The sequence below is a fragment of the Lepeophtheirus salmonis genome, chromosome 7 (assembly GCF_016086655.4).
Source record: "Lepeophtheirus salmonis chromosome 7, UVic_Lsal_1.4, whole genome shotgun sequence".
NCBI lineage: Eukaryota > Metazoa > Arthropoda > Copepoda > Siphonostomatoida > Caligidae > Lepeophtheirus > Lepeophtheirus salmonis.
The window spans coordinates 20,113,497-20,131,593 of NC_052137.2; the positions used below are offsets into that span (position 1 = coordinate 20,113,497).

The 18,097-nt window shown below is 32.3% G+C and overlaps 3 protein-coding genes and 3 long non-coding RNA genes across 6 annotated transcripts; 3 read left to right on the forward strand and 3 right to left on the reverse strand.

The window, feature by feature from the left end:
- The first annotated feature begins 3,838 nt into the window (after positions 1-3,838).
- On the forward strand, positions 3,839-8,047 carry LOC121121563 (uncharacterized). The gene is made up of 2 exons (XR_005865522.2): positions 3,839-3,983; positions 4,160-8,047. It is a non-coding gene; the product is annotated as an uncharacterized lncRNA (long non-coding RNA).
- Positions 4,840-8,807, reverse strand: LOC121121561 (uncharacterized). Its single transcript, XR_011781076.1, has 2 exons — positions 5,127-8,807; positions 4,840-5,074 (listed from the first exon to the last, which is right to left on the reverse strand). It is a non-coding gene; the product is annotated as an uncharacterized lncRNA (long non-coding RNA).
- Positions 8,808-10,776: 1,969 nt separating this feature from the next.
- LOC139905926 (uncharacterized) lies at positions 10,777-12,511 on the reverse strand. The gene is made up of 2 exons (XR_011781077.1): positions 11,550-12,511; positions 10,777-11,479 (listed from the first exon to the last, which is right to left on the reverse strand). It is a non-coding gene; the product is annotated as an uncharacterized lncRNA (long non-coding RNA).
- Positions 12,512-13,029: 518 nt separating this feature from the next.
- LOC121122117 (uncharacterized) lies at positions 13,030-15,579 on the forward strand. Its single transcript, XM_040717125.2, has 2 exons — positions 13,030-13,465; positions 13,559-15,579. Exons 1-2 carry the CDS (start codon positions 13,136-13,138, stop codon positions 14,303-14,305), a joined length of 1,077 nt encoding a protein of 358 aa, XP_040573059.1. The 5' UTR covers positions 13,030-13,135; the 3' UTR covers positions 14,306-15,579.
- LOC121122118 (proteasome subunit alpha type-6) lies at positions 14,596-15,579 on the forward strand. Its single transcript, XM_040717126.2, has one exon. It carries the CDS (start codon positions 14,728-14,730, stop codon positions 15,472-15,474), a length of 747 nt encoding a protein of 248 aa, XP_040573060.1. The 5' UTR covers positions 14,596-14,727; the 3' UTR covers positions 15,475-15,579.
- On the reverse strand, positions 15,550-17,789 carry Hen1 (Hen1 methyltransferase). The gene is made up of 3 exons (XM_040717121.2): positions 17,208-17,789; positions 15,883-17,121; positions 15,550-15,831 (listed from the first exon to the last, which is right to left on the reverse strand). The coding sequence occupies exons 2-3, from the start codon at positions 17,084-17,086 to the stop codon at positions 15,803-15,805; spliced, it is 1,233 nt and encodes a 410-aa protein (XP_040573055.1). The 5' UTR covers positions 17,087-17,121; positions 17,208-17,789; the 3' UTR covers positions 15,550-15,802.
- Between the last annotated feature and the right edge of the window lie 308 nt (positions 17,790-18,097).

The window sequence follows — 18,097 nt, forward strand, 5'->3', positions numbered from 1 at the left end:
AACCTTTTATGGAAATATTGCTATAATTCAGAAGCCTTCTGAATTATAGCAATATTGTTGTTGTCTATTGTTCCATTATTGACAACAATTTTTTGTATTATAGTGGCTGTATGATTATGTTTGCGAGGTAAATACTTGGGATCGGTTTCGCGATCTACTTTTCTTTTCATTTCAGTTTCAGCAATCTCAAAGATTCTGTATGAAATCACCAAATCTGTGGTGTGATTTTTTTTTTAAACAGAGGAGTTATTTAAAACTTTTTGAAATTAAATTCCCCTAATATCCATTTCCGAACTTTAAACTGATGACTGCAGTGAATAAAACGAATAGTTATTTCAATAATTTTGTGATCGGTCGACAGATCTGGTCTACATGAAGCATTTTTAATCTGCTTAACTAAAATAGACGATATTAAGGCTAAATCAATTCTTGAAGATCTATTCCCACTACTCCAGGAAATATTATCCTCTGGACTGAACTGTTTCGTCAAATCCACTAAATTAAACTTTTTTATAAGTTCCCATAATATTGCAGCATTTGGATATGCTTATCCAGATCTACATTGAAATCTCCAGACTAAAAAAAAGTCAAAGACTTGGAATTTGGCCCATACGCATTGATGACTGAAAAAGTAAAGCCAGACACGGTAACAATAATTTTATGCCAATGACTGTCGATTGTATATTCTTTTGCAAACATTGGCTTTGGAACTCTTTTGGATACGAAAGTTAGCACTCCTCTCTTACCTGAACCAGAAAAAAAATTTTAAACTAAAGATGGCAGACACAGGAGACAATTTCCCGAGTAGGACGAGAACACCTGAGTCCCAACATCTTACAGACATAGGATATCGAGTTTTAAATTCAATAGATGTTTCATAAGGCCATGTCTAACTCGTCTATCTGCTCCTCCCCTTATATTCAACGACAAAATTGTAGAGAGTCCCATATGGGCCTTTAGATCATTAGAGATTTTCGTTGGAAAAAAGTCGGTTATTTTGTACTGGAGTTTAATAGTCAGATACATTTTTGGGGTTCTTCCTTTCGTTCGACGTTTGGCAATTAGAGTGCAATTCATTTCTGTTACTTTTGTTAAGTGATTAGGACCTAGTACGACTGAGTTCGGCAACTTCGTCATTCAGAAAATGTTTATTATGCATATCATTACATAGATGTTGAATTTGGTTCGAAGGAGTTCGGAACTAAGCTAACTATTTCCACTGTAGAATCTGAGATACTTTTATTTGTATCACTGGATGTCTGCGTAGCCGGTGTGGATGAAACTGGATTGTTTTCTGAATAAACTGTTGATTCTTGATTTGAATCTATTAGCTCAGCCCCGTGCGGTTCTGGAGCTTTACAATCATCCCCTCGTCTCACATATATTTTTCCCCTTTGAACTAGCTCCTCTTCTTTAGAGAAAAGTACATTTTCTGCCCCATTTTTTCTCTTAAGCCTAGAGACTTAATAGTAATTAACCGATTTAGTTTTTTCGCCACAAGAAGACCTAAAATGACCAATCATAAAACAGTTTCCACACTGTCGAGATTGGCCAATAAACTCAATTGTTTCAATTTCATCTCCTAATGGAATCAGTGAAGGGTTATTTCTAGGATTTTCTGTAACATTTATTAATATGTCTGAACCCTTTGTGTTCCAATGTTGATATCTTGGATCACTGAAAATAGCAAATTTTTCCAAAAGAGATTTTTGAGATTAGAAGCGTTCCCTATACAAAAGGATTGGACTTTGCAGAAAGGTTCGAGCATAGATCTTAATGTTTTCTCACAAATTTTTCCATAGCCATATTTCAAAGTCAAATCAAACACATCATCGCCATCTCTAGCTAGCACGAGTTTACGACAATCCATCAAAGCTTTGAAAGAATTATTATATTTGTCCTTCAAGTAACTTCAATTGGAAGAACAATGTCATCCGTGATTATCTCCATAAGAATTGTATTACAAATTATTATAAGAAGGCGATGAGATCTATCCCAATTCCTACTGGGAACCTCGTTGGGATTTAATTTTAAAATATCCGTAGCAATCAACGCAAGATTGCCAGGATGCATTTGACTTTTACTTAAAGGACTACGTTTGTCAATTCTTTGTGCAAATAAGAAGAAATTTTTCCAACCATTCGAGTCATTAACTGTCCCATCAGTTACATAATTAAATGAAGGGATAAAATCTTTATTTAAATTTGAGTTCACAACACCAGTATATGACATTGATTTTGGTGTATTGGACGTTCCCATATTGACAGCAGGAATTATTGATGAAGATTCAAGGAAAACAGTATCTTTATTCTTATGATTAGGATTGGTACTATTTGCTCCAAGAAAAACCGTGTTCTCGGAAGTAAACGGAGCCCAAATGTTGATCCATTTATAATGGATAAGGTTGTCTAAAGCAGGTCCCAGCTGGGATTTCTCCTTTTTTCTATTACTAGCATTATTATTCTTTCTTTCGCCGGACGTTAAAAATAATATATGAAGAAATTCTAGGTGAGTTGACTCACCCTGAATAAGTTACATCACCGAGGAATTATCTCCAAGAATTATAAACAGGTATTAAAATAGACCATGTAAAAAAAAAAAAAGAGGAAGAAAATCACTTTATATACTCCGTGATGAATCCAGGCCAGTTTTCGACGCGATAGATGAGGTTTGTACGAATAAGATGAATCAGGAAGACTGAAAAGGGTCTTACAAGCACACTGATGTATTTTTTTTTTTTTCACCATAAAAGGGTCTTAAAACCACACAAAATGATAATCACGAAGGAGCAAATAAAAACACTTCTGCACTATTCAAATACTTAAACAATTTTTTCAGTTTTACCTAGACAGTATTAATTAATAATTGAGAAATAATTTAGAAAATTTCAAATAAAGGAAAAAAGTCAGATACACCCCTTTGACCCCAGACATGAGTGGGTTAAGTTAATTATGTTTTAGTTTACCGTTTTGTGTTGAAGTCTACTTAGAAAAACCAAACTATTATTAATTATATAATACTAGTGTTAGTACTCGGCATTGCCCAGAGCTATTATACATTAAAATTATAAAATTTGTAAAATTTGCTATTAAAATTTGTATGTCCATCAGGAGATACAAATTTTGCTTATATTTTCCAAACGATAACTCTTAAAGAAATCTTTGGTATTACTCTACGTTTATAATGAGCATACTTATTTGTAGCTACTCACTCAATATTTAAAAAATATATTTAAAAATGAAAAAAATAATAGTAACAGGTTAAGAAAAAATATTGTATATGATTTGATGAGCATCTTTAGCTCGTTACTAAAGCTCATTTTACGACACATTCATTTTTTTCAATTTTATATAAAATATTTCCCTTTTTCTTTTCTTTTGAATTTTTTAGTTAGGCTAATGCCTGGGAGATTTAATTCATTTTGTACAGTGCTCCCTGTACATTAGACTCCCTTTTTTCTTCATAATGGATTCGTATGTGATGTAAACTAGGCAGCAATATATAAAGTGCACCTTGTGGGTGTTTTATATACATTCACAGATGAAAATTTCCTCTGTTTCATTTTACATCAAGGAAAAAACAATATTTAAATTCCAAGAAACAAGTAAATCCGGGGAGGAGAGTATGAATTTATGGAGAGGGGTGTTTAAATAAAATTGAATTTTATGTCTAATTTGCATTAAAGCGTTATAACTTTTGCGCTTTACTTTAGAGTTTAGACTAATAACTCTTCCCTTCTCTTGTTATATTTAGTTTCCCTCTTGCACACACATGAGAAAAAGCCATTTTTCCTTACAAGATGTCGTTTTTGAATCAACATTCTTACGTCACAATTCTATACATGACGTATGGAATTGTGACGTAAGAATAACATGATGCATGTTATTAATCTCATTCAAATATAATTTAAATTATCATCCACTCAATTCTAATTCATTCTTTAATAATTACGAGCATTTAATTTTTATAAAGAAGTACTTCAGGTAAGAGGGAACAAATTGATTTAGTACAATTTTACGAAATTCTGTCAATTGATTTTAAAAACTAAATATGAATTCTATAGAGCTATTATTAGGGCCATATTTACTTTAATTATTTTAAACTAATTTTTGATATATTTTAAAAATTCATATAGTTTGTCCTCCTTTTCTCTTCATAGATTTTTTAGTTGTTGTTCAGCTTATATTCATTTTTTTCATCATGGGTGGATACTCCGTGCTCGAACTGTATCCAAATATAAAAAAATCATGGAAACATACAGTTCTTTAGATTTCCTTTTCCAAAAAATAAAAAAGAACTAACTAGAAAAAAACAAAGGTTATCTAACCTTAATATTCCTCTAATTGGAAACCAGCTCCAAAAAAAAAAAATTTCATCCTAACGTTGTTTGCTAAAAGCAACCCTTTTACATAGTCGGTATTTGAATTTATTCGTGTCTTCTTATAACTTAAAACGCTCACTATAGAGTGGAATGAAACTGAAAGAATGTTTACAATTAATTATATATGCTCATTGTCTATATGCAATTATGTTCCACTTTATCACAATGACTTGTTCTTTAATGCTGGGAGTGACGAAGTAACACGATCTTTTCATAGATTCAATTCGCCAAGGAGTGACAGTCAATACTGATAACAATACATATGGATTGATTATATTTGCCATTGGATTGAATTATAGAATTGATGATGACAAGGCTAAAGAATTAACATAGAATAATCCTTCTATTTTATTACTCAAATGAGTTTGAGTGAAATCAGACAGTCTTCTTCGTAGATTGTATTGATAGACCTGGAGGAAGGGGACTCAGGACTCCCAATTCTTTGAAATAAAAGAGTATTTTTTCTTTGTGAAAGTCTTTCATTTTTTAATATATGTTGAGGATGATTTCATACAAGATACAATAACTATTTATATGTAATAGCAGAATATAATATACTTTACAGTGCAAACTATAGAGAATAAAGAGGCACATTTTCTTTAAGATTCTAGAATCGCCTTCCACTTGTTTTTGAGTGAGAAAAGAGCCCAGCTTGTATAATTGACCATGTAGACCGTACATCACAGACTCCGCCTAATAAATGGAATTAATGTAAATGTGATAAAGTTATTTCTGCGTAATCTACATCAAGGACTCTGATGGTTGAAATAGTTTTCTTAGAGACGAAGCAGTGTTGACTTAAGTAGGAATGGAAACACGGATTTCAATGAAGGGAGTTTAGGATGGAGGGAAATAGTGAGTAAATCTCTCTGTTTCGGAGTCACATACAGTCTTTAATTAAGTTGGAGTATTTTTTATGGAGCTTCCTGTTTCTTGTGAAGTCAATGATAAACCCATAGGAGATCTGTAGGAAATGATGTATTCTTGAACATAGAGACAATGAGTCAATAGGTGTGAAGCGACACAGATCGCAGAAGGGCATCTGTCCTCTCAAGGATCCTTCTCTACAAGGAGATAATATCCCATCTAGGGAGTTAGGAAGGAATATCCCTTAAACGGAAACTGACGTTGTAGAAAGGAGATGAAGGCGTTTGACTCGCCTGAAACCATTGGACGAATGTGAATCCCTATATCATACATGTGAATGCTTTTTAAGAAGATCCATTGTATGAAATCCCTCTGAACACACTGTCTTTGGGATCCAGGGAGTTCTCCAGTTCTTATCTCTACTTCTCTTGAGTAATAAATAACTAATAGACAGTATTAATAGTCGCTATAACATCCATAAACGATTGAAATTAATAATTTGATTATATATATTTTATTCATATAACTAACTTTTTAAGGGTCTTTGAAAAAAATATTAGTGTATTTATGATCAAAAGAAGTGGACTAATACCCACCATGATCAAAAGAAATAAAAAAGATTGTATTTCTCTGTAATTGAAAGGTAAACCTAAGTTAAATAGACACAACAGTTTCACAAATGCCAAAATTTTATAATACAATATATGTAGTTAAGAGGCACCTGAAATCTTTGAGGGCCTGAAACCTTCCCATAGAGTTGGCTCTAACTATACGTACCTAAATTAACCAAGATATTAGATAACTATTAGATAATTACATGAGTGTCGAATAAATTTTTTTAGAGCCGTTTCTGTCGTCATAAAATATGTATATACATTTATTCAATAAATAAATTAAATGATGGAATTAACCATTGAAAATGGAATTTACATTAACATTTGTTATACAAGTTAATGAAGTTGGAGCTGGATTATCATTCTAAATTGAAATGAATGAATATATAGTTATAATATTCATATTCTTTGATAAATATCACTGAAGTGGGTATTAGTCCACTTCTTTTGATCATAAATACACTAATATTTTTTCAAAGACCCTTAAAAAGTTAGTTATATGAATGAAATATATATAATCATGTATTTATTACAAACGTAGTTACATATTCAAATGTCATTGTATCATACTAGAAGAATACACTTAAAAATTCGTTGAAAGATCCTATAAGTCACTTTTTATGGTTCTCATACTTGGCTTGATACATTGGAGGTATGAATTCACAGACCTAGATAAACAACTTCGAGAATTCGAGTCCTTTAGATAACTACGTAATGCAGCCTGTTTCGTTCTCTTTGGACAAGAAATAAGGTTTATGAAGAGACGAAGACCATCGTTCTATTGCAATTTCAGATTGCTCCAACTGTACTCAGCTTTACAGTTTTACTCGCACTTTCCAGCGACTCGACCTTTGACTACCTTCCCGAATCCTCTCAGTGGGTTGTCGCTCCACAGCCAACCACCTCTTCTTCTGAGACATCTTCGATCATAACGAAGTGGAAATCGCTGCTCTTGCATAGTATTTTGCTATTGTTTGTCCGTCAATCCAAGAGTCTTGTCCAATATGAATAGTCCATCATGTCTAATGATATTGTAATTAATAACAGAAAATTAAGTGCTTAGCATTCCTTCCATTGGAACCGCTGTCGTGTTTGTTTATTTTTCTTTTCTCTTATTATATATTATATTGGTGATAGATATTATATCAGTTTAAAAGAATCTTGCCATTTTTTCAATTAGACACTTTTCCTTTTTTTTATCTTGTCATTTTTTCCTAAAATCCCTTACCCAGAATATATATTACGATTTACGATAAAAGAAAAATGATGATTGGAATCGTTGAAAAAGAACGAATTTAATTAGTTGAAAGAGATTATATAAAAAAGGAATAAAACACGTTGGTGCCCTTGAATCTTCTGAAGAACTTTTCCTCAGTATTGGACTAATCATCAGCAAAGCAACTTCCCTCTACTGCTCTCTCACGTACATCATCATCACAACGAAGGTACTGATGTGTGGAATTATGATTTGGAAAACAAAAGTATATCTAGCCATTTTTGCGGTTTCTCGTACCCATCTCGTTCTTTATGGCAAGTAATCCGCCATCACATCAACAACTTAAAAGTCTTCATGAAACACAAGATTCAAGGAGACGAAGGAGAATTAAACGGTTCATCATTCAAATTTGGACGTATCAAAGTTATTTGTGTAGGGTAACATCCCCTTAATTGTTCTGGATCATCCCATTTTCTCCAAGTTTATTGAAAAATATACTGGAAAAACTTCTACAGGTCGATGGGTCGTTCACAACTTGGTTGGAGAAGTATGTCAAGGAGTTTTGAATAGAATAGAAGAAGAGGTGGAAGAAAAGGATATTTTCGTTGCACTAGATGAGACAAGAGATCATCAAGGGAGGTCAATGACTGCAATTTTGATTTGCCCTTAGGACGGACATTTCTGTGGGAGACCTTACCTTACTAACTTGATTGATATTGAGATTGCAAACGCAAACAATGTAAAGAACATCGTCATAAGCTCAGTTTATAAATTATTGGGAGAAGATTTTGTCCCTTGTAGACTTCCTGTAATGATGGGTTTGATGTTCTCTAACTAACAATTTTGTCTTGTATAAATTTCCAGAATATAATATACATTTATAAAGTTATTTGTAGGGAAATTATATATTAATAATATACTAAAATCCCTCTTCCTTCATGTGTAAATAAATAATTTAAGTTAAAGATATATTCAAAACGATGGTCTTTTAATTGGGTTGGAATCGATATTTACTCTTGATCTAGTGATTTATTCAGTTCAAATTTTGGAATAGAGTTGAAGATCGAAATAGAGTTTTCTTTTAGAAATTGGAAACCACACTGTCTAAACAATCTTTCTTGGACCTTGTTCTACGATCTCCTATAGCTTTAACTTCTTCAATATATATTGAATCCACATGACTTTGTATTTGCGTTAACCCTTTGATACCAAATCATTTAGACTATTTTGATTATTTTTTGCCGTTTCTACTATTCTCCATTAAAATATACTTCACATATTTTATTTGCATCCTCAAATAATCTTAATTGTGCTTCTCTATACATCCAGACTCCAGTCAATTTTTTAGAGATCATCCTTGAATGTTCTTTCAAATAGAAGTTATATACTTGTATCTCAGGTCTAACGATGATTAGATATACTTTTTAAGCACTACCGAATGCACAATATAATGATGGGTTTGATGTTCTCTAATTATATTTGGTCTTACGAGTAAGAAGGAAATTAGGAGTGAGGCTTGAAGTATTCAAGATGCATCCATATTTGCAGTCAGCACGAGTTCAAACATATTAATGGAATTGATATTTGTGATAGAAACTATATATAGTATTGATTCGTGCGTTATAGGCATTAAGGACTCTTAACAAGGAAAGGGTTTATTTAAAGTAGGAGTTGACTTTAGGAGGATTGAACACGAACAGTTTCAATGAACGATATTTAGGTAGATAATATATTTTGTCTCACATAATTTTACAGAATATAATAAGCATTTATATATAGTTATTTATACAGAAATTATATGTTAATAATATACAAGACGCCCCTTAGGATGATTTCTATTCTAGGGACTCACACATTACCATTGCATGATAATAAATATGATACTCAACTTCATCCTCGTGAAGTATAAGTATTTCGACCAAATTGAAGACTATTTCTCCCTTAGACTTAGATTGTCATGACAGATTTTTATTTGTCTAAATGGTTATACGTCCCCATGCAAGGAATGAACATCTACAAAAAATTATTGCAAAAATTATTATAGTTAGCATTAAATTTGATATTTGTTATATCCGCCTTGTATATTGATATTCGTAACCAAAGTTTTATACTATGACAATTAATATTTAATACTATTTGTATCATACAATAAATTATAACTAACATTAAGACTTTTTCTTGATAATACTATTTTGATTAAATACTACCAAGTAAAGCTTATATTTTGGTAAAGAAAAGCTTCCATATGTAGTAAATTTTCTGATAAGTTGTAATGTTAAAAAAATCATAATTGAGATATCTTATTGATGAAGGATTTTCATTAATTTTAACTGTAAGATTTACTCAAGATACCGTGGAAAATTTATTCCACCTTATTAGGTACTAACTCCAACATCATTAAAGGCTCAAATTAATCTAAGAGTAATTGCTTTAAGTCAGTTGATGAAGGAAAAGGGATCTTAAAATTATCAATATGATGATGGTGAATATCTTATCGATTTCTTAGATTGTTTAAAAGAAGGAAGATATAAATCAGCCGAAGTGGATAATGCATCTTTTCTTCAAGGACTAACTCCTCAGCTAGAAGCTAATTGTTTATATATATATTATATTGCTGGCTATATTTAAACCAAATTAAGACATATCAGTGTGTTTGTTCGGATCGTCTTAGTTTTGTTATTTTGGACACTATTGATATCGTCCCATATTCATAACTCCTTGATCTAAAAGATTATACCGGTCAATCTTTATTCCACTGTATTAAGGAAGTCTTCGAAAATATATTCATTACATCCAAGAAGCGATATGCATCCTTATTACAGCTCAAAAAATTAATGATTTAAGAAATATAACCAAAATCCTGCAAGATCTAATTGAAAAAGAAACAACCATTATGTTTATATCCCTACCGATTGTCATAATATGAAGACAAAAATTATTCGAAAAATATTGGCAAGTTCGCGTTAACATGTACTCAAAACTTTATCGAAAGAGACAAACAGAGAAAGGAGGAATTTATGTTATTGGCCACGTTTAATTATATGTATATTTCAGATTTATTTAAAAAAATTAAATTCTTTAATAAAATAATCAAACAAAATATGAACTACTATTTTATAAAAAATAAACATTTTAAATTATGAAGGAATAACTATATGCAGTCGGTGCAGTTTATTTGACCTTATTTCTTTCCATTATATTTTTGTTGTAGGTTTTTTGTCTGTCCGCTCTTTCCCTCGAGTTTTTGATATTACCCACAACAATTTTGTCTCACAATAACAATGATATGTACCCACAATTTTACGCCGCAACGATTTTGTCCCTAACCTTTTCACCACTAAAAAAGGATCCGTACCAAATATAATTTAACTAAAAGAGTAGTCATAAATTATTATTTATGAGTCATAAGTATAGTTGATAATATTGTAGAGAAAAACGCGTGCAAGAAGAAGGGGGAAAAAAATACATATGGTATCATTGTTTAAAATACTGATGTGATTATCATCTGCCTGCTTTATTATGATTTTTGAGGGTATAACGAAAGTATTTATTAGCAAAATGTTTAATGAAGATGTACTATGTATAATTGATTTAGACGTTTTCTATCCGTTACAGTAGATTTTATAACGTCACACTACATGAAATTGTAATTCATTGTGAACCTTATTCTCAGAATAATAGTTAATGAAACGACAAAGTAGAGTATTTCGAAATATATTTGAAGTCCCAAGTTTAAAAAAGAAGCCTTTAATTAAATATAACCTATATAATAAAAAATATACCATCATACATTTATGTTAAATATACAAAATTAAGCAATTGGAATCATATAACTAATAACAATAAATTATATATATAGAATATTGAAATAACAGATTGATCCAAATAATATTTTCTTGTTCTTACACCGGAATCCAGTTAAATATGCCATAACTTTAGGTTGCAAAACACAAGCGAGACGTGGAGTATAATCAAAAAGATAATCACCCCTCTTCTTCATGTGGAAGTCGCTATATACAATTGTGCACAGGATAGATATATCTCTACCGATGAAATCTAACTAATTATTAATAATAAAGTAAATGTCAAAATCATAAAATTAGACAATAAATATACTAATAAAAAAATGTTACAAATAAATCCATCTTAAAGATTTAGAGCAAAAGCTAATTATGTAGTAATGTCCGGCGATATTACTCCTTATTAAGAGCATCAAAAAAGATATTTCCCCCGTTATTTATGCTTATATAACATCATACTATTATCATGAAGGATATTCACAATTGCTAATTATAATGCTACACCCAATGTAACTACCCCCGTTGTTGTGACCATTTAAGCAGTTGTTTTGGCCTTTTATGAGTTTTCTGAACACCATTTCTTGGAGCTTATGAACCATAGCTAATCATTAAGTGATAAAAAAAAGTAATATTTATCGACTATATAATATTGAAAAACCTAATGATCGTACCCAAGTCTTTAAGTGAAGAAAACAGTGTCACACAAACTATTTGTGAACCCTCCAAAGCTACTACTCTCGTTGTTGTGACCATTTAAGCTGTTGTTTTTGCCATTTAATGAGTCGTGTATCATAATTTTTGATATTTTTAGCTAAAATAGAATCATATTTTATTATTAGATTTTTTTAAAAAATACTTACTGTTAGATAGTACAAAATTCAGAGTTCCATTTCGAAATTAGTAATTATTTTATACTTTTCACTGATAACTTGATCGTCCTTTGGTATGTATGACTCAAAACATTTTTATATGTATTTCTATAAATGACATCAGTACCAACATCCTCCATTAATTTAATGATGCTTCCTCGGGAGGGGATAGGTTTACCCGTGCATTTTTCCATATATTTTTTCAACATAGGATGATTAGCAATGGATAAGATTATATTACATACAATAAGCATCGTTGTGAGATCAGAGTTAAAGTATGACTTGATGTATTCATCGTCAAATTGATTTTATAGATGAATATCCATACTCTTATTATGAGATGAGGATAATGAGTGGCGTGTAATTCTAGACAGGGGACTAAAGGCACATTTATATCGTCAAATCCGACAAACCATCTGTTTCTCATCCGGTAAGTATTTTCCAAATTCCTAGGCCTCCATTTTCAGAAATCCAGACAGAAGGCGAAGTTATTTTTTTGCATTTTATTCAGTTCTCTATCGACTATCCCCATCTAATATTATTATATTATTATTGAATAATAAAGGCGGGAATGATAACGTTCATGATTGATAGAAGAAGATGTATATTATTTAATCAATGATGCCATAAGTAATTCTTCTCTTCTGCTCGCACGCTTTTCTATTCTTACCAAAATTATCACCCTTAGTCATAAGTATAGTTGATAATATTGTAGAGAAAAACGCGTGCAAGGAGGAGGGGGGAAAAAAGACAAATGGTATCTTTGTTTAAAATACTGATGTGATTATCATCTGCCTGCTTTATTATGATTTTTGAGGGTATAACGAAAGTATTTATTAGCAAAATGTTTAATGAAGATGTACTATCTATAATTGACTTAGACGTTTTCTATCCGTTACAGTAGATTTTATAACGTCACACTACATGAAATTGTAATTCATTATTAACCTTATTCTCAGAATAATAGCTAATGAAACGACAAAGTAGAGTATTTGAAATATATTTGAAGCTCAAAGTTTAAAAAAGAAGGCTTTAATTAAATATAATCAACATACTAAAAAATAAACCAATAAACATTTAAGTTAAATATACAAAATTAAACAATTAAAATCATATAACTATTAATAATAATAAATTATAAATACAGAATATTGAAATAATAGATTGATCCAGATAATTTTTTCTTGTTTCATAAGTCATAACTTATAGCTAGCTAGGAAAAAAAAATATATTTCTTTCTTCAGCTATATGGGAGAAGTCTTTAATTGACATTTGGTAGGTCTGTATCAGCTGTCATGTAATTAAACTGCTCTCGCGTATTATTATTATTTGTAATTTTAATTACATAAGATTTTTCTTGTAAATTTATAGAGTATTAATTATCCCTTATGCTAAGGCCGAATCAAGGGAGGCAGAGTATGCCGGAAATATATTTGGACATCCACCTTGCTGAGGATATGAGTAGGGAAGGGATTTCCGATCTCATAGTGGAGTTATTTAGATTTCTTCTTCAACAAAGACAACAGATCCCTTTGTCTTACTCCACACTCCTTCAAGATATTTCCTCTCATAAAAACAGTGAAGAAGGCGTGGAGTCTGACATTCTTACTCGTAAGGAGAGAAGAGATGGAATTCGAAAGATGAAAGAAAAGTCTCGCTTCCTTAAAAAAGCGTCTCAATTCTCTTCAAAAATGGAGATTCTTTCCAAAAACTTGAAGGTGGAGGATTTGGGTTTATTTAATGATTTTTGTACTCATTTGTTTTTGTATAATAGGATGGAAACCATTTTAATTAATCTTCCCTTTTTTTAGTCGGAAATTATTGAAAAAGATTTGGAAACTGCAACGATATTTTTTGGAGCTACTCCAGTTACTCCCAAAGAAGTCTATCACATTCATTTACCCCCTTTGTCTTCCAACTCTGGTAGTTCTTTAACCTCTAAAGTTAAAAGGCAGTTATTTAGATCCCTCGTTACACATGAAGAGCTATTCACACTCTTAGGAAGACCATTGCAAAAAACAAATATCTATACTGCCATTAAATACAAGTATTTACAGCCATCTAATGGCTCTGCATTCCGTCCAAAACCCCAATTTCGAAAAGCTGCACATCGTGGCTATGTAGTAAATTATAATTTTATTCTACCTCTTAATCAATCTACTCCTGGAACAAATATGAAACGGAAAAGACACTTTTCTCATTGCACTCCCGTACCTATGGATATTTGTACTCCATTTACAATTACGAAGTCTCGTCGAAGAAACGTCTTATATGCGACAAAACCTCCCATTTCGACCATGAAACGTCTTCAAGCGGATTTTATGGTGTCTGCTCAAGGTATTTTGGAGGAAGATGAAGAGATTAATAGTAATGATGGATATCTTGGTGAATTATTTCCCATAGATGATGGTCATCCCTCTCCTTTTTTAGAGGAAATGTTAGAAAGTGAGCCGACGTCTCAAACATATCCTTATACTCCGTCTTCAGTGAACTCTATCATTGATTCACACCAAGAGAAATGGTTCGTGTCATCCTTACATTTAACAGGGATAAAATGAGAATCCTTATAGTAATATTTATTATTGAATGTGATATAATTTTAAGATTATTAATTATTTAGCTCAAAATAGAATTTTCAATGTATACTCCTAATTTATTATAATTGGGTTTAATCGAAATTGTTTATGGATTCAAAATAATTAGAAACACATAATTTGTCATGCTCAAATTGGTTAATGAGAACTACTTCATTTCCTCCCTAATTAATTATGATGTGGATTAATATTAAATGTGGAATCCGGCCAAATATGTAAAAAAGACATTTTGAAATGTTGAAATTAGCTAGAGTTGAATATCCAAGGTAGTCGCACTAAACACATTTGTTCAGGTATTTGCCTTTGTATTCAAGTGACGTCATCGTGCGGCCTAATTATAAAAAAGTAAAAAGTGATTTCTCATCATCGTATCTGAAGAATTCAAAATGTCTCGAGGTTCCAGCGCCGGATTCGACCACCATATTACAATCTTCAGCCCTGAGGGTCGCTTATACCAAGTGGAGTATGCATTCAAAGCTATTAATCAAGGAGGGACTACGAGTGTTGCGCTCCGAGGCTCAGAAACTGCTGTTGTGGCTTCCCTTAAAAAAGTCCCGGATAACAAACTCCTGGATGCCAGCTCAGTAACCAACCTTCATTCATTGAGTCCATCCATTGGATGTGTTATGACTGGTATGGTTCCTGATTCTCGTAGCCAGGTCCTTCGAGCCCGCTATGAAGCCGCTCAATGGAAATATAGATACGGCTATGAAATCCCTGTGGATTGTCTCACTCGTAGAATGGCGGATATCAATCAGGTCTATACTCAAAATGCGGAAATGAGACCTCTGGGATGCACTATGATCCTCATCTCTGCTCAAGAAGATGGGCGTCCTCGCGTCTATAAATGCGACCCTGCTGGATACTACTCTGCCTACAAAGCCGTTTCTGCTGGTGTTAAACAAACTGAGGCTAACTCCTTCCTTGAGAAGAAGCTCAAAAAATCCACTGAAGAGCTCTCTCGCGATGAGACTGTTCAAATGGCAATTAATTGTCTTTGTAACATTCATTCTACTGAATTTAAAGCTTCCGAAATTGAGGTCGGCATTGTCACTGCAGAGAACACCGGTTTCCGTGTTCTTTCAGAAGATGAAATTGATTCCCATCTCGTTGCTATTGCTGAGAGAGATTAATCACGATTTTATTTTCATAACTAATAATACTGAATTCAATATATTTTTTTTTTGTAAAATAGCTTCTCAATAAAATAATATATTATATGAATCTGTATTCTTTAATCTTGGATGTTGTACTTTTATTCTATTAATTACAAACTTAATAATTGACCTAAATCCTATTTTAAAGAGTTATTTTGAATTTACAAATTAATTAAGTGTATCATAACAACTAACGATCTTATACAAGAGAACATATTTGAAACGAAAGCATCCCAATAATTTTACCAAGCCTGTACATCTTAACTTTCAGTAAAGGGAAGTAAAACATGAGTTCCACAAGCCATTAGTCCCATAGTTCTTCTTCAACTAAATCTGAAATAAAAGGAGTAAGAAATTCATTCGTTATACTATCGCTGAACTAACCAATAGAAACGTAGGAATTGTATAAGTTATTATCTTCCTCTTCGATTTCTGAAGAAATACACTCTTCATTAATTGGGGGTACTATTACGTGATACTCTCCGTCTAATTGCACTACTTCCCATGATTGATCAATTAGATTACATCTAATCACCTCAATATCAGTGGTAAGCTCAGCAACTAGAGAGAACTGGGATAGAAAAGAAAGAGGCACATAATCATCTTCATCATTTTCCCAAGCAGATCGATATTTACAGCAATCATTGATATAGTATTCAAGCTGATTATTAAGTTTTTCCTCAAAGGATCGATCATCTTTATCAATAGGATACTTGTGATGAGAAAAAATATTATAGGTACCTAAGGCGGATTCTTGTACGTCTCTTATATAAACTTCCTCGGTTGAAGTGTCTTCATTTCGACTAAAGGTAGCAATTTGAGAACAGGGTCCAACTTGAGGATTGTCAACCGAGAAACCAACACCTGAAAGTGATACAGAATACATAGGATACTCATCCGTTATACGGTGGCACCATGTTCTAAATTCAGAACGATTCCATTCAAAGACATGATCTGGATGTCGAAATCCACTCATGTTAGAAAAGAGAACATTATATTCCGCATTTGGCGTTGTGATGACTATAATTCGAGGCTTCATTTGGCCGAAGAGCATTTCTTTGAAGTTGTCCAGAGTGACTTGGGATAAATGCTCCACAACCTCAATAGCAGAAACTGCATCGACATTCTTTAAGCGTTCATCAAAATCTCCTATATCTCCATTCATGAGGTAGATATCTAAGGGCTTCTTTCTTGGATGAAGGTGTTCGTAAAAAAGAGGCGCTGTCCTATATCGAGCACCTTCGAGGGCATAATCATCCATATCAACCCCTACAATCTCTTGTACATCTTCTAACTTTTTCAAATAGAGGGAAATAAATTTTCCTTCAGCACAACCGAAGTCAACAATTCTTTTATTGGAGCCCTGGAGTCTCAAAATACTCGAAACAGCATCATATCGCTGACGATAAAGAGGTGGGTAGAAATAATCAACTCCTATATCGTCAAGGTCCTCCTCCTTATTTGAGATGTTCGTACTAACACTTTGAGACTCTGTCAAAGAGGACGCCCCTTCCCCTTCATCCCCATATTCGGATACCCCTTCGTCCTCTAGAGCGTCAACATAATCATCACTTCCTATTCTTCCCATAATTCCCAAATGGCAATCTAAATAAAAGCTAAAGGCTAAAGAGAGAAAATCAAAAGTTAAAACTCTGTAGCCAGTAATATTATTGATAATTATTATTTGTTAATAAATATAGACTACATACCTATATATATCAGGGCCCTGGTATTTCAGTCAACACTGCTAACCAGGCAGATGACGTCACAAACGGGATAAAAATCAAAATAAACTCAGCGAAGATTCATACTTTACTTGACTGATAATTAAATAAATTACTTTCCAATATAATTTTATAATTATTTGCTCTTCATTGTGTAATCGTTAGTATAATACACAAACCTCTAAATTTCATAGTAATATGAATTACTTGTAACTATTAAGTAGCCAATAAAGATGACACAGGAAATTTGAAATCCTTAAAATGGCTAGCAACCCCTCCCCAAGGAGAATCTTGCCACCTTCGTCAGATTTGTTACTTCGTCTCCCTAATATTTTTTAACTTATTACACCTTTGTCATAATAGGATCTTGCTTGAAAAGTAGAAAAATGTCAAAGAAATAGAACAATAATTTATATACTTAGTACGTTTAAACAATATAGCTTTATCCCGTCCGTCTGAGTCACAATTTTTTATATTTTTTTGTTTGCATAGAAATGCCCCGACCTTATATATACCTTGTGTAAAGGGCTCTACGGAAAGAGCAGTATAGGGAAAAATAAACAATTGAATCTAAAAACAAGAGAAACTATGTTCGACCTATAGGCTATAACATTGTGTTATTCTTGTGACATAGTAGAAATTATTTTTCTCTCTTTACTACGGGGGATACGGCCTGTTCAAACTAGCTGGGTATCTGGAGGAACATGTAGTAGTTTCTCATTTTATGCTAATCGGAATTGAGAACTACTAAATTCTACCTCCCATGCCTTGAGTGTCCACTCTTTGCCTAGAGTCCTTTACAGCATGGGAGTAAATTTAATATTACTAACAAAAAATATTATCTTTATTTTGATGTTCAATGTCGATTTTTCTGA

What these genes read in the sequence shown, in the direction of transcription:
- LOC121122117 (XM_040717125.2), top strand. Translation starts at nt 13,136, where the DNA reads ATGCTAAGGCCGAATCAAGGGAGGCAGAGTATGCCGGAAATATATTTG. An exon ending in TTCTTTCCAAAAACTTGAAG is followed by an intron (nt 13,466 to 13,558) that starts GTGGAGGATTTG and finishes CCCTTTTTTTAG; the next exon opens with TCGGAAATTATTGAAAAAGA.
- LOC121122118 (XM_040717126.2), top strand. Translation starts at nt 14,728, where the DNA reads ATGTCTCGAGGTTCCAGCGCCGGATTCGACCACCATATTACAATCTTC.
- Hen1 (XM_040717121.2), bottom strand. Translation starts at nt 17,086, where the DNA reads ATGGGAAGAATAGGAAGTGATGATTATGTTGACGCTCTAGAGGACGAA. An exon ending in CAATTCCTACGTTTCTATTG is followed by an intron (nt 15,832 to 15,882) that starts GTTAGTTCAGCG and finishes CTTTTATTTCAG; the next exon opens with ATTTAGTTGAAGAAGAACTA.